This window comes from Bombus terrestris, chromosome 11 (genome assembly GCF_910591885.1).
Source record: "Bombus terrestris chromosome 11, iyBomTerr1.2, whole genome shotgun sequence".
Classification (NCBI taxonomy): Eukaryota; Metazoa; Arthropoda; class Insecta; order Hymenoptera; family Apidae; genus Bombus; species Bombus terrestris.
In genome coordinates, this window is record NC_063279.1 from 13,422,095 (window position 1) to 13,443,910 (window position 21,816).

The 21,816-nt window shown below is 34.0% G+C and overlaps 2 protein-coding genes and 1 long non-coding RNA gene across 6 annotated transcripts; 1 reads left to right on the forward strand and 2 right to left on the reverse strand.

Annotated features, from left to right (window-relative positions):
• Positions 1-582: 582 nt before the first annotated feature.
• LOC100643007 lies at positions 583-10,773 on the reverse strand. Its single transcript, XM_048410078.1, has 15 exons — positions 9,209-10,773; positions 8,323-9,064; positions 7,905-8,093; positions 7,333-7,568; positions 6,936-7,147; positions 6,298-6,374; positions 5,958-6,154; positions 5,618-5,778; positions 5,070-5,238; positions 4,604-4,797; positions 4,394-4,523; positions 4,118-4,307; positions 3,896-4,038; positions 3,035-3,555; positions 583-2,931 (listed from the first exon to the last, which is right to left on the reverse strand). The coding sequence occupies exons 1-15, from the start codon at positions 10,007-10,009 to the stop codon at positions 1,461-1,463; spliced, it is 5,433 nt and encodes a 1,810-aa protein (XP_048266035.1). The 5' UTR covers positions 10,010-10,773; the 3' UTR covers positions 583-1,460.
• A 3,051-nt stretch (positions 10,774-13,824) lies between these two features.
• On the reverse strand, positions 13,825-15,353 carry LOC125385945. The gene is made up of 2 exons (XR_007225722.1): positions 15,212-15,353; positions 13,825-15,115 (listed from the first exon to the last, which is right to left on the reverse strand). It is a non-coding gene; the product is annotated as an uncharacterized LOC125385945 (long non-coding RNA).
• On the forward strand, positions 14,493-21,281 carry LOC100651693 (cytochrome P450 6B5). Of its 4 annotated transcripts, none has more exons than XM_012313557.3 (6): positions 14,493-14,907; positions 15,222-16,437; positions 16,795-17,365; positions 18,687-18,908; positions 19,922-20,173; positions 20,661-21,281. In XM_012313557.3, exons 2-6 carry the CDS (start codon positions 16,102-16,104, stop codon positions 20,825-20,827), a joined length of 1,548 nt encoding a protein of 515 aa, XP_012168947.2. In that variant the 5' UTR covers positions 14,493-14,907; positions 15,222-16,101; the 3' UTR covers positions 20,828-21,281. The 4 variants fall into 4 exon arrangements, with proteins under 4 accessions (XP_012168947.2, XP_020720866.2, XP_020720867.2 ...); XM_020865207.2 differs by having other exon boundaries at positions 14,493-14,845; XM_020865208.2 differs by lacking the exon at positions 14,493-14,907 and having other exon boundaries at positions 15,109-16,437.
• Positions 21,282-21,816: the final 535 nt, after the last annotated feature.

Sequence of the window (21,816 nt, forward strand, 5' to 3'; positions counted from 1 at the left end):
AGATCACGTCCTCGTCGTATTTCATGTTTACACAATTTTATCGGTTCCTTCGCGTAGATGCGGGTATATGTTCCCTTAGCTTCATTTGGTTTTTCTGAAGGGGAAATACGTGGGTATATTTCCCATATCAAATTAAAAAAAAAAACATATTTATAAGTAACAGTACAATGAAAGTAAATGAAAGTTGTAGCGTTTTAGAGTATGTAATTTTCAATCTATGGAAGATAACTGTTAATATGTTAATATGTAATATGCCAGTGGTCACGTTAAATATGTATAAAGTCGTGAAAGCGCAACTAGAATTCATTAACTAAACAGACTTTGAGTTGATTACATCATATGTTAGAATAGAATAAAATATAAAATAAATAATAAAATAATAATAAGAAAATAAATCTTAAAATAGAATTTTAAATCTTGCGACTGATTTGTCTAATACAGATTCAAATAAGCATTTTTTTTCTATTTGTTATAATAATAATTATAATATTCCAAATGAAATATTGAAGCATTGAAAAAATATTGAAACAAGGCTGTAAAAAATGAAATTTCGTTAAGTTAAAAAATTTCATAAGGAAGACACTTATTTAGCATAATTTTATTACTAGTATTCTTCGCATCCTTTACAATAAACAAATTCCATCAAATGTAAGAAGATAAGGAACGTCATAAATACCGAAGAAATACGGAATTTTCCAATATTACTATCTCATTCATTTACAATGCTAATATATTTATATTTAACGAATAATTTATTATACTCTACGGAAAATGGTCTCATAATTTGGTCTTGTCATTCGCAATGCTTTTAACATGTATTGTAATTCCACGATTACATTCGACCTATGTGTTTTGACGATAGATTTAAATACAGATAAACGATCTTGAGCTTGAAACCAGAAACAGGAGACAACTGCAGAGAAGATGTACAATCGGTCACAAAATTCTACATATCTTACTCAATTCTCATTAAGACATAAAATGAATTTGATCAATATATTAACATATATCTAGAAGAAATTAAAATAATAATAACATTTAGCTCACAAACTCTTGGGACGAAATTTTAATTTTAATTTTATCAACACCAAAAGTTAAGATTTTATTTAACTCGTACACGGTTTCTGTGTAGCTAATGTATTAGAAGCTTTATGTGATTTATAAGTAGCGGTGTACGTAGACTTCTGTTTGACTGTAAATCGTTCCACCTCTTTACACGCATAAGAATAAAACGATTGTAAAAATACGTTCTTTCTATTCTCTCTCACGGAACGATAATTAAATCTATCAATCATCAACTCCTCAATGATCCATTTTTCCTTTCAAATCCTCACTCCTTCCTTCCCAAAATCCAGTCCGCTTCGTTTTCCCCTTCCCTCTCAACCAATCCAAGCAGAATAATTTACTTCGTTATATTTAATTTATAATCATTTTTCTTACTCCATAACTCACTCATTTCATCAAGTCTCTTCTCTTTCCCAGCTCCACTCTGTCTCCTCCGATTTACTCCTAGGACCGCTTCTATAAACTTGCTCCTCCTCCGATGGCCAATTAGATCTCAGAGAATCCTCCTCAACATCCGATGACTTCACACTATTTTTCTTAGAACTCTTACTCCTCTCAGTTGAAACTGACTCCGTTTCTTCAGACCTCGAACTCATTCTCGTGTTATCATCAATATCACTACTACTATGAACCAGCATAACCGATTCTGACTCATCATCAGCAAACATGCCAGTGTCTTCATACTGTTCTCCACTAAATTCCTTTCTAATTTCTTTAGTCTCCTTAGTTTCGTCATCTTTCGATTTCATTTCTGTTTTAGATTGTTCCTTAGATTCTTTAATAATGTATGCAGCGCTATCTTCCTCAGACCTAGACTTCTGCATCTGCCAAGCTTTCTTAAAAGGATGCTCTCTCTCCTGCTGCACCAATTTTGGCCTTTCGGGAAGAAGATACTCAGGATCTTCTTCACTAGCCTGGCTTTTAATAATCGACTCTCTTTTATACAAACCAGAAGAAGACCTAAGCAAACCTTCACCCTCTTTCTTTCCAACAGTCAATTCAAACTCTACAAAGTCAAAATCTTCCTGAGGTAACCTAGAAAGGTCCTGAACAGATTTTCTCTTACTATCTTTTGTTAGAACGAAGTTATAAGTATCAATATCGTCGTCTTCTTCGATGGAAGTCACCTGACTACTACTGGTATAAGATTTTCTTGTGGAATCCCAAATCGCTTCTTCTTCGCTTTGGGTGTCTTCTCTTGGAGGTGGAGCCTGTTCACGATATTCTCTTCTTCGTCGAATATAGTCGTCTTCAGGTTCACTTCGTTCTTGAGAAGAACCTAATTGAGCAACACGCGAACCTACACTAACCGTCCAGGAATCCATATTGTCATCTCCTGTTGGATCTTTTAGCAATGCTAGCTTTCCCTCCGCTGAAGATCTTCGTAAAGAGATCAAGTTTTCTTCTTCAGATGCAGGATCTCGTGTCGCCAATTTTTCCATGAATTGCTTTCGACGTATTCTCAACTCGCTCTCCCAATCCTCTTCGTCGCTGATCCTTGGTTCTACGTGTCTCTTTTCAATTCTTCTCTGTTGAGGAAAATGTTCTTCTTCGCTTTCTGAAGAAAAAGTTTTTGAGACTCTTGGTTGTCTTTGTATAGGCTCGCGTTCTTCGGATTTTCTGGGAAGTCTTTTGGAATCTTTAGGTAGGTCCCAGGAACGATAATCGTCTGATTCCCTGATCACGGATCTTCCTCTGGACTGCGATCGCCTGTACCTCGGATCATTTTCGTCTTCTTCTTCATATTTGGTTCTTGGATAGTCTTCCTCGTCCTCGCTGTCCCGTGTGGATAATTTTTTAGTGTCGAGGCTTCTTGACAGAGAGCGTCTGCTTCGTTTAATTGATTCTTCTCGCTCTTGTTGTGCTCTAGAAAGATTTAGAGTAGAAGTTATGGTTTTGATCGTATATAACTGAATTTATATTGAAAAAAGTTCAATATAAAAATGTTTTCCAACAAATGAATAGTCACCTTAAAGCTTCGTTCTCCTGATAATCCCTTTGACTGCTTTTGCTTCTTCTTCCACGATCTCTATAGTCTTCAGCACTATTTGAGAATCTTTTGTTATCGTTCTTTAGCCAATGTGACAGATATTCGGCTTCAGATGGTTCATGACTAATAAATGATCGTCTTCTGCCACTTGACTTTTTTAAGATAGGCATGTCTACTCGTTCTTCGTCTTCTATGCTCTCATTGGAGTATTTTGCACCACCATCTACTATGTCTCTTTGCCAGTCCCAGCCTGTTGAAGTTACTTCTTCTTCTTCGAACATTTTCTTTTCATGGAGTTCTGATTTTGGAGCTTTTGAGGTTTTCGAGATTTCTGAGGTTGAAGACTCGACGATTGCTGATTTCTCTGATATTGATACTTCTGCGTTTAGGGAGTCTGTACTCTCCATAAGCACGTTCTTGATCTCTTGCATAGGAATATCGAAGAATAAGGTTAGGATGATAGAGATGATTATGACTGTTGCTGCTTCCAGAAGATCTAGCTGGAAAGGTACACTTTATTTTAGTATCCTAGTTATTTTAACCTATTAAGTGATTCATCTTTTAAATACAATAGTTCGGAAAATTCATGAAATTGAATGTTAATTGCAACAAATTAATTGTAATTGTTTGCAACAGAAAATTTAATGTTTTTTCTCCTTAAAGAAAAAGACATAAAGACGCATTAAGAAAGAAGAAGTCTCTATTTTTTTTTTTAATTTTGAAAGGAAATATAGAGATTATTATATCTAAGAGATTAGAGATCTGAGTGACGAGTTAATTCATTTTACTCGGTTAACAAGAGATGTGGATGCTGTTTTTCGAGATTCATGTTATACATACGCCTCTGTGAAGATGAAATTCGCTAGAGTGTCTGGTGGTCCCAACATTGTAGAAAAATACTGCGAATTGTGTTAGATATACAGCGTACGATATTCTGCTGAAGAGTAATAGCCAGTAGTTCGAAAGGAATCTATTTAATATACCTATAAATAAAAATTAGCACTGTTAATAAATAATCGAAATTGTGTGTTAACGCCTAATATTCAATAATTTAAGAAAGACCTCCGTGATTGGTGTAGCACGCAAAAATGAGCCAACATAAAGCCAAGGTCCAAAAGACTGGACTGATCACAACATAATTGGTTGCTTCTTCAGCATCGTACACATAGTCCCTTCTGGCTAAGTGCCATGGTGAAAATAACGACCAGGATCCCAAGGCCATCGCGATCAACCATCCCAAGATCACTAACACCTGAAATTAGTACGATACATCTCGTTTATTTAATGGATCACGGTATTTTGAATTGTAGAATAAATCTTATCAGCAGTCTACTATACCTTGTGGATTCTGACATCTCTTCCTGTGTGCCGTAATAACACACCAAGTCCTATACCAAATATATACGGCGTTGCTCTATGTAATGGTAATGCGTAAACTAAATTGGCAGTCCTGTAAAGGTGCTTCAATCTGAAACCAAGGGCTTGCGCTTAAAATGATTGAATATAAAATGAAGAAGCTTATATTGAAAATTGGCAAGATATACTTACGACATTCCATGGAAAACAACAACGGAAAGATAATTGCTCATCGTTGCTACATAACGGAGTGTAGCTGACAATAAGACGAAGAAAAATATTACAAGAATCCCAATGATAGGCCTGCATTCTAAGAAGAATACCAACATTGGGGCTAATAGTGACAATTGCATGTCTAAAGCCAACTGGTGGGTATGGGTTGCACACTATCGATCAAGAAAAATTTGTTAAATCGAATGAGGTTGACCGAAGTTAATCAAGTTGATGAAACACAAAGACTAATTTTATAATAGAATTCAAATTAACGACGATTGGTGCACTAGTAACATTGAAAGAACACAAGATCTAATTGTAGATGAAAACGAAGTTAATCTTCTAGAATAATTTGGAATGTTTTTGTTTATGATAATCGATAAATAGGATTATAATTGTGATTATGTTGCGAAGTCCTCGCACAGTTTCAAAACGACTTATATACCATCTCTTCGAAGGGGAAGAAATTTTGTATGTATAACAAATTCGTCCACGCGTTGCTTTTGCAAAGCTCTGCATTTGGTACTATGACGCTATTCCATTGTGGTCCCGATCCAATGTGCTCCATTATGAATGCGTACCAAAATACCACTGCGAGTAACGCTGGGGTGAGTCTAAAAAGTAGCATCGAAAGAATCAATATACTTTAATAAAAGAAATTAATAAAATGCAAATTCAAGAACTCGGCGTTAAAATTCAAATTGAAATATTTGATTTTATTATCCTTTTCTTATACAGTGAAATATTTGTAACGATTTTGGTTGAATAAAAATATAACTTGGAAGTCAAATACAACTTTTCAAAATTTTCTGAAATAGCGAAATTATATAGAAGAATATTTATACGCTGATATAAAGAAAAATTTCACTGTTAATAAATTAATAAATGAATTTATTAGTGAGAACATGAAATAAAATATCTGACATTGTTTTAATAGTCCTTTAATAATCTTTATAATAACTTTAATAATCAAATGAGTCAACCATAACTTACCTGATATATCTGGCAATAAAACGGCAAAACCATCGAATCTCGCCCCGTGTTATAAATTCGTGCGCCATGTTGAAAGCAGCTAGGACACCGCTAAGCAATAAAAACGCGTCTGTGTAAACCATTGACACCCTCATTATCGAGCTGATAGGAGAGTTCGCTACCTATTTTAACACCAGACATTAAACGCAAACTTCAAGGACACAGAAAACCAATGAAGAGAAATGTTAATTCTATTTCTTTAGTTCACAAAAACATGAATTTTCATAGAAATCCGCGGTATTATAATAAGGAATTATTTGTTTTAATACGTTTGAGCAAATATGTAAATCTTTATCCTTACCTCTGTGAGTTCGATTCGATTGGAAAATGGCAACATCGAAATCGGTATGATTTGATGACCAATGTAAAGCATAATCGTGACGAGTGTCCTTATTCCATGAATGCATGTAATATCGACATAGCTGGATCCTTTACTGAATAAAGATTTGAGGGTTCTCCGTAAGGAAAAGGACATTATTATTCTCTCCGAATAGTTTCCTGTAAAGACCAACGATCGTGTAATAAAAATTTGTGACATCGTACGTAGAATAAAATATTTGAAACGAAACTACTTAAATAAATTTAGAAGATTTTTTAAGCCCATTAACTTGCAGAAAATATAGAACGTTATGAGAACCTACTTTTTCCTTCCGACACCACTAAATAATCTCTCGTGGTTGCTACAGCGACGAGACAGACGATCATTGCGTAGAAATATCTGTAAAGAAGATTGGAAAGAAGAAAAAAGAAATTAAATATTTCACTTTATTATTGTTATAATTTTTAATCAGATAATATGAGAATTGAAGAATTTTGTAATATCTGAATTTTGTGAAGGAACCCACAATTATCAATAAAAAGAAAATTATTTTCATTTTTGCCTATTTTGAGAACGTAATGTAAAAATGGATTTCTGTAGTTTTAATAATTTTATAAGAACTTCTATAGGAAACATATTTATGAAATAATCTAGTAGTTCTAACGTTTTAATAAAATTGTTTTAATGGTCTCTCATAAGAATAGAGCTCGATTGTGAATTCCTTAAATTAATTTAATTCGATAATTAAAAATATACTGCGGATTTTTATGCAAATTTACACTTTTGTGAACTCAATTGGAGAAATGGAAGTTAAGCAGAGATTTATTTCACCCACAGTAAGTATAACGAGTATAATTTGATGATTTTTGAATGTTATATGCATTCTGTACATTTCTATACCTTTTAAATTTCACATAAATGCATAAAATCCGCCATTTAATTATAAATATAAATACATACAGAACACCGATCGTCTCTTTCGAATAGCTTCGTGATTTTTGTTTGACGTAGCACATGTTAGGATTGACATCTACCATGAATGTAATTCCTACGGTAGAGTTATAGTCGTTCAATGCTTCCTCGACAACGATTCGTGCGTCTTCAGCGGAACACGCCGCTGGAAGACACACTGCCCAGTTCACCGTCGTGAATTTTGGAATGAAGTGACCAGGCTGAAAAAGTGAACGTTCATCATAATAGAATTTCTCGAAAGTTTGATCATTCATTAATCTTCACGGTATGAAAAAGTAATACGAAAAAGTATTCACTGGTATTGAAAACAATGTGCTTTTGGTTGCAGCGAGAAGATCAATATCGTTGATAAAATGCAAACAAAAAAATAAAATCATTCACTTACATCATACATACTTCCTCTTATGAAAGAACGTGCCTGCATCATATTAACCGGAAGCTTCATGTCCGGATGAGATGGATACAAATCTATATTGGCCAAACAATATTTGCCCTGCACCCTTATCGTTTTTTCATTCAATTTCACGTGCGCCATCACACCCAAACACTCGTCAAAATCTCCAAGTTGGTTCACGTTCCCTCGCAATAGACCCGATGGAATTTTTGCGCTCGAATCTAACACTGATCCCATAGAGACAATGAAACACAAACGGATAAAATATTGACAATATGATTCGGAAAATTTCCAGACGAAAAATCAGAGGAAGAATAGACTCAAACACCATGTTCAACTTTAGATTAATTATTTCATTTTCGAAAATATAATACGTTGACTATTGGGCCGAAATCACGTGACTTTTTATTCTGACTGAAATATTTCTTTTCAAACTCGTCGACCATTCCGATGCCATTTGAGAATTATTCATGCGTGACGCCAACGTAATGTCATCAATACTCAACGTGGTCGAATAGATAAAATTTGTTAGAACGAACATATGGAAAAAAGAGGTGACTTACTTTGCAACGCCCATAACTTATAACCCCGTAATTGTCGTAAGAAGATTTTGCCATGCTGCTGACATTCGGAGTTCTCAACGGCCGTGAAATTTGGCACGAATGTCGGTACACGTAGTATCGCTTCGTTCAATCGAGCCAAAGTGAAAGAAGCTTCCACGTGCATTTTCGTTTTTACTTTCGACTCATCTTCTGCAACACAATATCATACTCATTTTACTCCAAAAATTCGACAAAGATTTCTTTCTGCGATGATTTTCTCCATGGACAACTGGATAAAACACGATTTACATTATACTGGATGAAACGATTTATATCGACGTAATTCCAATAACTACATTTGATCTTGTATTTACAAGTACTGTGTCTTCCGCAAATTCCAAAGAACAAATCACGACATTCAATCTTTCACGATACTCACTATCGGATCGCTTAACTTCTGTAACTTTAGCCGGAGCTTGAGCACTCGTTGTTTTCACTTTTGCCGGTTCCCGTGTTTTCGACACTTCCGGTTTTACCTTCGTCCTTTCTTCCGTCTTCACCGGAATCTTTGTCCTTTCTTCCGTCTTCACCGGAATCTTTGTTCTTTCTTCCGTCTTCACCGAAATCTTTGTCCTTTCTTCCGTCTTCACCGGAACCTTCGTTTTCTCCTCCGTCTTCACCGGAACCTTCGTTTTCTCCTCCGTCTTCACCAGAACTTTCGCTTTTTCCTCTGTCTTTACTGAAACCTTCGCCGTTTCTTCTGTCTTCACTGAAATCTGCGCTTTTTTTTCCGGCTTCACGACAATTTTCGATTCAGGAGATTCGATTTCAGCTTTCGTTATTTTCACGGGTTCCACTTTCTTCGTGGCTTCAACTAGCTTCGATGGTTCTTCCATCGACTTCTTTTCATATAATTTTTGAATCTTCTTCACGCTTTCCTCTGGTTTCTTCTCTACTTTTGGTATTTCCTTTGGTTTTTCTGTAACAATTGCTATTTCTGCTGACCTAACCTTATCTTTGTCCGCGTGTCTAACTTTTTCTAGTTTTCGTGGTGGAGGTAAAACAATTTTTTCTTCTTCGTCTTCGTCTTCGTCTTCGTCTTCGTCTTCGTCTTCGTCTTCGTCCTCGTCCTCGTCTTCGTCCTCGTCCTCGTCCTCGTCTTCGTCCTCGTCCTCGTCCTCGTCCTCGTCTTCGTCTTTGTCTTCGTCTTCGTCTTCGTCTTCGTCTTCGTCTTCGTCTTCGTCTTTGTCTTTGTCTTTGTCTTCGTCTTCGTCTTCGTCTTCGCCTTCGTTTTCATCTTCGTCTTCGTCTTCGTCTTCTTCAATCTTCTCTTGCTTCTTAGATTTCATTATCTCTTTCAATCCTTTTTCTAAACTCATTTTTCTCTTCAAATCCACTTTCTCACTTGTCTTCTCATCTCTCTCTATATCTTCTACAAGTTTCTTTGCAGCCAGTTTTCCATGAACATCTCTCCTATATTTCTTTCCATGTTTTTCTTCTTCATCCTCATTTTCGTCCTTTTCATCCTTCTCTTGTTTCTTAGATTTCAAACCTTTCTCCAAGCTTATTTTCTTCTTCGAATCCACTTTCTCGCTCTTCTCTTCATCTTCCTCGGTATCCTCTACAAGTTTCTTCATAATTACTTTTCTATCTTCTTCTTCATCACTATCATCATCATTTCCACTTTTTTCCTCCTCTTCCTCTCTTTCATCCTGATCCTCATCGTAACTCATAATTACTTCGTCAGTATCTTCTTCTATCTCCACGATCACTTCGTCATCCTCATCCTCTTCAAGACTCTTCTCTATCCAATCAGAGTCACGTTCACCTCCCTCATGTTTCATATACTTTTCTTCTTCTGTTACTCTATCGTCATCCGTTGACGTCAGCTCGACAGGTGGTTTCCTAGGAGCACTGGCAAGCCGCGAAGTGTCGTGCCACTTTTTGTTCGACGTGGCCGTGATCGTCCTCTCCTGGCATCTGCCAAAGATGGAAGTGCAGGTGGCGCGATGTGGTTGCTCCGTCGACGATGGATGATCTCGAATACGGAAGCCATAGCAACAACTATAGAGAAGCAACACCAGAGCCAGTAATCCAACGCACTTGCCCAAAAGGGCGGCAGCCATGTCACCGCAACCTTCGCATGGAAGAACCCACGATTCACCACTGGAAGCTTCAAAATTTGCTTCTTTTCTTCACTTATAATTACAGATACAAACACCTATTTCGTAACAGTTCTCTTTAATCTTCGCAAGTTTTTCAACCTTTTAATTTGAAGGATTTTTAAAGTCTTAATTGGATGAGTAAATCGCACACTAATTTTGACACAATTCTTCTAATGGCCACAGGTTGCTCAACTTTCTCGTTTTGAGGAGAAGGATTAGTAGGCAAGTAAATAAATTACTAGAGTTCCGCAACGATTCAACTTTTTTCGATAGACGCAGTAACGATCGTTTCTAATCGTCATCAATTTGCCAGTCTTTCGTATAAAAGTACTCGCAAACGAGCTTTCCTGTATCTCGTTTCAGACGACCAATTTTTCTGTTGATCGAAAGAATTTCCCCGAATTATCACCAATTCTCCAATTGCTCATGTCGAAGGACTATCAAAGAGATCTTTTTGTTTTTCGCCGCGAATGATTCTAATAGTCACCGACCTTTCCGTGTCTCGTCATAAGCGTACGAGTTTATTCGCTTATCGAAACGATTCTCTATAATTAACACCGATTTTTCCTTGTTTGGTCTCGAAAGACACGTTTTCCCGTTTATCTATGTGTAAACTTCCCTCTCCTTGCCACGAAGAACAGGTAACCCGGAGAGAGCTTCGAAAGACTATCGAATCATCCGGCTCGAAACGACGCGGCGGATCACGTCCCGGGCCAGCGATCTGCCTTCGTGAAAATTAGAACGCATGGCATCGTCCCAACCAGCTAGGAGTTTTATTTAGCATCAACATTTCGGAGTCTGCTGAGCCACGACGCGGCGGCCAGCGAAACTCTTCTGCACGTGCGCGAATAATGGTCGCCTCCGTGCGTTCCCTCGCATTTTCCACTCTTCAGAATAATCTACAGTTAACTGTTCCAGGTCGTAACTTAGTTATCAGTGCAGTTAGACAAAATTCTCAAAGGAGGAAGATGAATAGCTGAAAGAATACTTTTGTAGAACTTTTCATACAAGTGCAATGGTGCACATGCATACCACAATTGTATTATTTTTTTCAATAAATTGTATTATTAATAATAATATAAATAGTAAAAGTTCCAGGATGAATTTTGCACAGAAATGTTGATAAAATATTGTAACTATTTTTTTTTCGTTGTAAAGTTGATTAGTGTGGTTTGTGTGTGTTCGATTGCGCAATGGTCCTCTCAACTTGAAAAGTTAGGTTTCACCGAGGTTTCCCACCGTACAGTTCGAAAATAATGTTTCGTGGCGAGTCGAAGCGACGCCCACGATCAGACGAAGGTTACTCGAGATCGCCTTCGAGCATCTGGTTACAAATTTTGCGATAAAGTAGCGCGACGATGCGCCGTCTGGTATGCAGCCTTTGGGAGCCATCCAGATGTTGAGAATCGAGGATCATGAATTGATCGAAATTTAGATCTGACACTTGATGTATTAGCTTTTTTTGGTAGAAAAAAGGATAAGAAGTTTTGGAAAAATTTTAAAAGAAATTAAATCGCTCTTCTTCATTTTTTAATGATGGCTTGATGATGGGTTCAATTTATTGACATACTTGCATTGAAAAATTTTGCTCGAGTATTTGAAAGTATGCTTGACTTATTGTTAGAGAATTACATGTACAAAATATTTCGTTGTTCAAGCTAAGATGGGAAAAAATAAATAAACGAAATACGTTTCTCTTTTCGTAGAAAATTTTTTCTACGTATTTTTGTTCGAAATTATCTTCAATTTATTTCGAAAAATACAGAAAATTTTCGAAAGAGCTTAAGAAACCTATATGTAAATTATGATTCATGCTTGGTGTCTCCAAAAATTTTCTAAATATTGCTAGTTGCTAAATTTGTCACTCAATAATAATATAGACGCACATCCTTTAAATACGTAAGATTTAATTTGTTCAAAAAATTAGATGAGAGAGAGACAGACAGACAGACAAGTCGATGTCGTTATCTTAAAAATTGAATAGTTCTTAATAATTCTTAAACTCCAATATTAATTCTAACGATATTTACTCCATATTAGACAACTTGCATTTAGCGTACAATATCTTCACGATACACTTGTAATTCAAGCCAACTGTTACGTATTATGTTATATAATGCACTGTTGAGTACGATTTTCTAAATGAAATCGGGAAATATAATTTAACGCTACCTGTAAGAACAATAAACTATAAAAATATGTATTATATATAAATTTATAATATTGTAACGAAACTAATGTAAAAATTATTGTATTGTTGCATATCGTAACTTCTATAAAATTACGTTTGTTCTCCTCTATAATGGTAAAAGGTTACTATAATAAAACACAATATTATAATGTTTACTATTAAATTAAAATTATACGAATGATATATTTGGAATTTTCTAAGTTTCTTACATTTTTAGTAGCTTTTCTACTGTAATTAAAATTTAATTTTTATAAATAACAAGAGCGAAACTTCATAATGGAATTATACGTAACTATTGAAAGGATTGAAATACAGAGTACAAGAGAACAAGAAATTTTTTCAAACAAAAAAGAAGTAGCATAATAAATACATGCATGAAATAAAATACATAGAAAATTCTACTATTTTGAAACTTTTTAGTAACAAAATTCTGAGAATTTGAACTGAAACGAATAGCCACATCACGGAAAATAGATAAAACACTAATAAAATATGAATCTTCTTACTTATATATGATATAGTAGAAAACTAGACTGTAACTTATATCTTTTATCGATATCTTACCGACATTTCCCACATTTTTACGAATACAGGCGCGGTTTAGTCAATAAAATTGACTTGCAAATTTCGAAATCATATTCATTATTTGCAGCAAAACTTGTGAATTATATGCCGTCACTAGATTTATTTTATAACTCATTTGCATTGAGATTGCAGAGAAGATGACAAACCTATGTAAATCTTATACAACCTTGTTCGAAGTGTATAAAATGTAAAAAAAGGGTATAATATATTAACAGTTATTGATAAACATTTACCATATATAATCAACAAGTTAAATAAAAACCAAAACTCATTAATAATTTTATATAAAGTTAAAAAAAAATCAAAGATTATATAATGCGTAATACGAGTTCTGTATTATTTACATGACACGAATCGTGTGTGAAATTGAGCGCAAAAATTAAACATATTTACGATAGGATAGATTTGCTAAGCTTATGTACATAGTCCGTAATTTTTATGATGTAATCAGTCATGAAATGGTATAGATTCAATCTGTTTACGTGCAGAGCAAAATTTGTCATACTTTTAAGGGCGAATTTCAATTTCAGATTTATGAAACATACCAAAGACAACCAATTTTAACTTTTAAGAAACCAGAAATACACTTATTCAATTTCAAATTACTTTACATTCATTTCATAAATCGGAACATTCTTTCTATAAATATTACCCAGCAACAACTTGTTCATAAAACATACACGCATGAGCATTACATCTATGTAGAAACCTAATCTAATCTTAATTTACAGTATTAAAGAAAACCTATCATTTCGTCTAATAAATAATAATAACACGAGGAAACAAATTGCGAATGAAAAAAAGAATCGGCTGCATATTGTGGCTACGAGTTTTCATTCGTGTTGCTTTTAATTTTTTCTTTTTTTTTCTGGTAACCTAGTCGCATACATCATAAGGAGATAGAAGGTAGAGAAAGGCACGCAGGAAGGAGTCGAACCAGGTCCCCCATGCTCAACCATCTGTTTTCATTCTAAAAGCAGTGGAAGGAGAGATCACAATCTCGTAGTAAAAGTAAGATCTATTTTCATTTGTTACAGATTGTCGACAGACACGCGTTCAAAACGAAGTAGACTACGTTATCTCTGCATATAACGCATTCTGAAATTTCCGCATGACTTCACGCTTTCGCGGATTAGTCTTTCTCTTTTAGTTGCATTTCTTGCCACTTCGTATCATATTTTTACGTGTTCGTCCTTATATGATATCATTATGTGAGTCAGATTAAAGTAAAACGTTGAGTTATTTAATTTTATTTCATATTTTACATCCGAACGATAAAATAAGAGCTACAGTTAATAATCTCCCCTATATAAAATATGAAATATAAAATACAAAATAAATAACTTGATTAACTTGTTATATTTTTTACATTTATATATGACTTGATTGGTACTCGTTCAGTTGAAGATGCAAGATTGCATAAAATGCGTATGATATGCAAAATTACTAAATTTCATATAATAATAATAATAATAACAACAACAACAATAATAATAATAATAGTAATAACAAAATAATACAATATTATGGTATCAAAACACTGGAACATTAATTGATACTAAATCACTTAACGCTAAACTTTTAACAACTAAAAACACTCCTAAACACCAATTCCAAGATAAAGATGTTAAAATTACAAGAAAATCAAATTTTAAAAGAACAACGATATTAGCGAATCATAACCATGTTATATAACCATAAGAATTTCTCATATAATAACATCAAAATTTTAACCGTTATGACAGCAATATAATACAGAGTTTTTAAAAGATCATAATTGATAGCCTCGGTTTATTAACGGTGGCGATGAATAAAAAGTCTCGCGCAAACAGAAGCTATACAAACTTAAGATGATATCGATCATTTTTAAACGGAAATTCGTGCGTAAAAACGAGCATACATCTTGGGGCTAATTATCCGGGTAGCAGAGAGAGGGAACGAAAAGCTGTTGAAGATAAACGAGCGGCTCTCGACCGGAACACGAGTTTGGATACGAACCCGAGCCGGAGCAGGAGCACAAGGTCTCTATAAATGCGTGCGTGCGTACGTTCATGATTTCCAGTCGGTGGGAGGTTAGCTTTCGGTGAGAACGATAGGCGTCCCCTTCCCTCTTCTTCTTTTCTTTCTTTCGCTCTTCTTCCTTTTCCTATTCTTCTTGTTGTCCCCAAACTTGTGCAGTATGCCTTAACCTCATTAAATCCGATACATCGTACAATCGTTTATAGTTGCGTAACTTCGATAGTGAATTGTTGTGAATTTATGTGGTTGATTACATTCTTCCCGCTTAAAAACTAACGTTGTTTTGTATGCGTGAAATAGACAAAAGTGTAAAATTAATTCAAAGTGATAACCAATTGTAGTTTGTAGGAAATTTTAAAATTACATACGTTGTTTCAGTGATCATAGGAAGCATAACATCTCGATTCGACGTTCAAAATCGACGTGTAAGTCGATAAAATGCACACGCAGTAAAATTACAGGAATCGATTAGTGGAACGATATTAATATTCGAAATGGTGTTAAACGGAACGAATTAACGCTCGCTTAGCATTCGAACGTTGAATTCGACAGCCTGATAATCACGTGCTCGCACGAAACGTCAGTTGCGCGTGCGAACAGTGAACAGTTGAACGAGCGTTCATCACTGACATTTCACTGGGAGAAACAAGAGAGTGCAAATACTGCGTTCGTGAGTCAGTCGACAAGTGTACTTCTATAAACAACTCCAAGGATTCGATCGGAGTATCGAACTGCGTAATTTGAGAACTGCCACGACAAACGTCGAGTAATCCTTTGTTTTATACTATTGACCTCGCGACGATAACGTTGAACCGATATCCGCCGCTCCAGACGTAATACATTATGTATACGACTGTTGAATCAAAAAAGGGAAGAATCTTTTAACACGGTTCATAAAAGTATCGGAACACTTGCCATACACAATTGCTATGTATTATATTGTACGCGTTATGTGCAACATTTTCCTCATAGCTACCTCGTTACAATGCTAATGAGATTGTAAAATATGAAAGTATAACACACATAATACATTCGTAAAAGATTGCTACACCTATTTAAATGTTTGGTCTCGAATATACATATAGTGCACGAAAATTTATTTAAAAAGCAGAAAAACAACGAAGATTATGAGATGACATGTAGCGAATATATTGCTCAATTTTATAAATAAAGAAGGAACAGAAGAACGTCATAGTTATTGATTTGGAAAAATAATTTTATATTTGTATTTCGAAAAGAACTCTGTAGCGAATTCAAAATGTGGAGTATTTTGGAGAAATTTCTATTACCAGGATTATTGCTAGGTATTTTATATTGTTTTCTTACGTCGACATTCGATTTTTGGAAGAACCGTGGCGTCCCTTTCCGAAAACCTACAGTATTATTTGGAAATTTTGCGTCGTTGCTATTGTTCCAAAAATCGTTACCAGAAGGTATAAAAGATATGTATGAGTGGTTCAGAGACGAGAGGTATTTCGGAGCGTTTCGTGTTACGTCGCCTGTGCTGATCCTACGGGACCCAGACCTCGTGAAAGACATTTGCGTGAAAAGCTTCGCTTGCTTCACGAACCGTGGAATACCGGTAAACTCACAGGTAAAAGGAAAATGTTTTGTTATGTAAATTGGTCGTGCCCATAACGGGTTCTAACCATGATAAGTATTTTAAATATGAGAACAAATTTCGTTCTGCTAAAGCTAATAGAAAACTTGAATGAATTTAAAATTGAAAATTTAGTTATATTTAACGATAACAATACAAAATAGATTAGAATCTTATTATTGATATAGATTATTTGTAAAAAATGCAAAATTGAAGATCGTCGTACGTTGTAACAAGATATACACAGAATATTAGAATAGATCTGAAATAACCATAAAATACATAATATATATAAATACATAATAGAAAAACATAAATTACAATTAATTTCAATGAATAACCGTTTCCTAGGACTCGTTATCTGCCCACTTGTTCAACCTAGAAGGAAAAAGATGGAAGAGCCTGAGATCCAAACTGACCCCAGCCTTTTCATCCGGCAAATTGAAAAGAATGTTCTACCTGCTGGCCGAGTGCGGCGAGGAGTTTCAAAAATTAATCGACGCGTCCTCCGAGACCCATCGTCCATTTGAGATTCGCGAGCTAGCGGCAAAATTTACGATAGACGTCATTGGCAGCTGTGCTTTTGGCATACAAATAAATGCTCTCACCGATGAGGAATCCGAGTTTCACAGGGCTGCTAAGAAACTCTCGAAACCAAGTTACACAGCTACCCTCTGGAGAATGCTTAGAACAGCCATGCCAAAATTGTACAAATTTTTGGATGTTCAAGTGATAGATCCTGAGGTAAGCAAATTTTTCAAGAATGTAGTGTCGCAGATGATTAACGAACGAGAGGAACATGGTATTAAGAGACACGACTTTATGGACCTGTTAATTGAATTGAAAAATAAAGGAACATTGGACGAGTGTGGAAATGGACAAGTTTGCAATGACGAAGATGAGGAAATTACTGAAGAGATAGGTATGTTGTTAAATATGAAGATTAATGGTGTTTAAATTGTGGATGTTTATGTATTTATGGGAAATAAATGAATAGTATAGAAAATTAGATAAACACAATGTTTAGAAGTACAACATAAATATAGAAAATGAAATAACTTAGAAAGCTGATAAAATGCACGGAACACGCATTTCCTCAATTACGTTCATAAAAATGCACATTTGCATAAACATTCACAACCGAATGATAATAGGTAGAATTTGAAGACGAAAAACACAAAAACTCTTGCGAAATCGTAGCAAGTAGCAACAGGATAAACTGTCGTATGGGTGTATCGGCTTGCTCCTATCGTTTATATAGATTACTTTATACGAAGATAAATCGTACGCTTTACGAGAGAAATGTTGTCGTTCGCCTTAACATGTGGTCTGGTATGTGCTTGATACTGCTGCACCGTTTCACTGCGACACACATTTTTTTGGCAGACCAATGCCAAGTAACATGCACGTTTTTTGTACAACTATGCTTGTTAGAAAGTTGTTATATCAGTTAATATTTTTTGTATAAATGAACTTGGCACTATATAAAGAAATATCGATAAATGTAATGTATTCGCTGCTGTTAGCGTTTGCTCTATATTGGCTTCTATCGGTTCTGAATAACTTAATTGTATCAATGAAAGAAGAGAGTTACATAATTGATAAGAAGTCTCCTTCAGTCAATAAGTGAACTATTTGCTGTACACTTCCAGTACTTGTAATGACTAACCACAAACGATACCATTTTGTAAAAATTAATCAGGATAAGATTGACAGTAAATGCTTTATTCATATAGCCACTGCAAGATTCACGTAATGTCAGTGAAATGTAGCAGCTCCTTTAATGAAACGTTTCATTAACTACGTATAAGAGGAGCTTTATCAATTCGTAATTAAAATTCACAGTTAACGTTGGTTACATCACAGTGTTACGTATATCAATAGCTTATTTATTAATTTTCTAACAAAATTAGTATTGTCTAAAATAATTAGAAGATTTTATATTTGGAAAGCAATCCGAAATTACTTTGTTAATTTCTTATTTATTTTTTATTTACTTTGAAAATGTCTAAAATTATATTTTCCCTATACATACTTATCCATAAATATTTCAAAATACGTCGTTTCATAATAATCTAATTCATAATTATGCCGATTCACGATTCACAATTAGCGATCAAAAATTACAAAATAGCTTTCTTCTTACGATTAGGAGTGTCCATATTGAAAGTTTATCAAACTGGTGACCGATAAAGAAATTTTTTGTCCACATGCTTTATCATGTATAGTATCGTTATTTATAGAATTGGACGAGAACAGCATTGCAGCGCAAGCGTTTGTGTTTTTCGCTGCCGGTTATGAAACGTCCTCGAACACCATAGCTTTCTGTCTTCACGAGTTGGCGTTAAATACAGAAATTCAGGAAAAAACGAGACGCGACATACAAGACGCCATTGACAGCAGAAATGGCAAACTGTCTTACGATGCTATCCAAGACATGAAGTATCTTGATATGGTTATTGCAGGTATAAATGCATTTTCTTTGACCTGATTGCACGTAAATTGCATACCTTGAAATGTGTCATAAGATATTCTTGTAATGATTACTCCTATTATTTGCTGTGTTGATATAGTATGTTGCTTGTCATCATTAGTTTCTGAGAAGTCGATTTCTTCAAGTTACTTATCTCTTTGAAAAGTTCGGGAATATCTATCTCAAGATATTACTAGAATTTCAACAATTTCTCGATCTTTTAACAAAATGAATTAATTATTTTATCAAAGTTACTTTATAAAATATTACTAGTACAGAGCGTAACCATTATAAGTATGCTATAAATTTTATTACAATTATCCTTGTTATAATTACCAATTACTTAGCGTACAAAATTTGTTAAGATCAGAAAATTTAGGTGATAAAATAGGCAATAGATCTTTATAACAGATTTCAAATTTTATTTAGATTTTATATTCCATATAAATGTTTATGTATGCATATCTTCATCCTCATGATTGTAATCTTTTTGTGTTTTACTATGACCTTCAATTGCACTGTGTCATTGATTAAGTTCTTATTCCACCCACAGTGAGATATAAATAGAACGATTTAAAAAGAGACGAAGTTGGCCTTGTTTACTTAACACCTCCACGCGAAAAGCAATTGTTTTCGTCATACACGTTATTTCGTTCGTCATACACGTTCGTGCTTAAATTGAGCAGGATATTGATTTAACTGAACAAATGAAAAAAGTTTTTAAAATTAGGAGTTAAAAGAACCAATTGAAATAAGAAATATTAAAGAAAAAATTGTTTTTCCTTCAAGGATTTTTGTTAATTACGGAATATCAAAGTTATAGGTATAATACTGCAATTTATTATAATAAACTAGGAAATAAATGCTGGAAAACAAACTATTTTATTATAGAATTATTATTATAATAGGATTTCATTATTAAATGATTATTTATGTCCAAAATTCATCTAAGCTTTTAATGTAATATTACTGAAAACATAGTGTAATCTACTAAATTCTTCTCAGAAACGCTACGGAAATATCCTCCAGCTTCAATGCTATCCCGAAGATGCGAGCACCAATACCAAATACCAGGAAGTAAAGTTGAATTACCAGTAGGCATTCGGGTGATCATACCAATTTATGGATTTCACCATGATCCAGATTATTACCCGGATCCAGCAACATTTGATCCCGAAAGATTTACAGAAGAAAATAAACGAACCAGACATCCTTATACGTATCTTCCATTTGGCGAGGGACCTCGAAATTGCATAGGTATATTAAATATTATATTTCAGTTAACTTTACTATTTAAAAATAAGCTGAACATTCAAAACTGTATAAATAATATTTTTAAAAAATTATTTTTGAAATAGTGAACATCATAGACTACAAATATTTTAAGATGAAAAATTGTCCACTGTGTAAATTTAAATATGAAAAGCAATAAAAAAACTATCACAAAATTCCATATAAAAAGATATCTTTACTTATCAATAAGAAATTTAAAATTTAAATGCTTTTTTTACTGTTTGTCAACTCATTTAAGTCATTATTATCAATTATATAAATTATACATCAATTTTGCATTTATCACGCAATATGGTAGCATACTATAGTAAGATACTAACATGATTTATTGCGATCTAGCATAGATCACAACTTGTAACAAATCATTAGTGATGAATAACCTACAATACACTATATCAAATGACGTCAGAAAGATTACATTGTTATATTAACGGCACTGCATTTGTTTCAGGTATGCGGTTCGCATTGCTACAAATCAAAGTGGGGATAATTTCGTTTCTCAGAAAGCACAGAGTGGAAACATGCGAGAGAACGATAACGCCGATAAAATTTAGTAGACGAAGTCTCGTGACAACTAGCGAAAAAGGATTCTGGCTTAAAATCATACAATACTCTTAAACTTGCAAAATTTAAAAAAGGACACCACCAATGTCTGTTGTGTACTTAAAATACCTCAAAGAAATTATCAATATTATTAACTATCTTAGTATTAATGCGGCCAGTAGAACAATTTTAATCTCACTTTTTATATTTTATTTTTTTTTATTCTTATATTTCATGAATATTTATTAAAAATTATTAGTGTTACTTTCTACAATAGTTAATTTTCAGTGATATTTTAGGTTACCATCAGTAATATATTTATAATTATTAGTAATTATGAACGGGATAATTTACTTTGTACATTCTTAATGGGTCGTATTTATAGTTAGTGTTATTGCACTGTTTTTGAAAATGATATTGTTACACAAATGAAACCTTTATATTTTTGTAAACATTTTATGCATTAAACATTATAATGTATTAATATAATAAATATCATACGTGTATTAATACACGACAAATATCTGAATCCGTGTATGTGTTATTGTTATAGACAATAAATAACCGATGTGCGAAAGAGATCAAATGTTTCGTTTAGCAGATCGATTACAAATGAAGACCGATTTTGGCAACCTATATGCATAAAATCGGGATGCATGATCCGATGTATTAACACTATTTGACACAATTTGACAAATTTTCAATTTTTATTTTCTCGAAAATAGAGCACCATATGAAAAAATGTTATTCCATATTTTCGGCTTATTTTTTCCCACAAAATTATCCTCTTCTCTATTATACCACAACTACACATCTTGTATTAAAAAAGAATAAAATTAACGGACATAATCTTTCGCATAAGAAGGTTCACATAGAGTTATACATATTACTAACACAAACTTATATATACTTATATATACATATATATATATATATATATATATAGATAGATAGATAGATACTCCTAACTGTAAACAATCCTACGCGTTCCATGTATAAATCAGCTTTAATCAAATAAGGTTCGCCGTCCAGGTTAAATAGATTAACCATCCAAATAGTCGATA

Coding starts and splice junctions, on each gene's coding strand:
- LOC100643007 (XM_048410078.1), bottom strand. CDS start 10,009: ATGGCTGCCGCCCTTTTGGGCAAGTGCGTTGGATTACTGGCTCTGGTG. Junction 7,148..7,332: donor TAAGAGGAAGTATGTATGAT/GTAAGTGAATGA, acceptor TCACTTTTTCAG/CCTGGTCACTTCATTCCAAA. Junction 4,308..4,393: donor GAGATGTCAGAATCCACAAG/GTATAGTAGACT, acceptor TACTAATTTCAG/GTGTTAGTGATCTTGGGATG.
- LOC100651693 (XM_012313557.3), top strand. CDS start 16,102: ATGTGGAGTATTTTGGAGAAATTTCTATTACCAGGATTATTGCTAGGT. Junction 16,438..16,794: donor GAATACCGGTAAACTCACAG/GTAAAAGGAAAA, acceptor ACCGTTTCCTAG/GACTCGTTATCTGCCCACTT. Junction 17,366..18,686: donor GGAAATTACTGAAGAGATAG/GTATGTTGTTAA, acceptor CGTTATTTATAG/AATTGGACGAGAACAGCATT.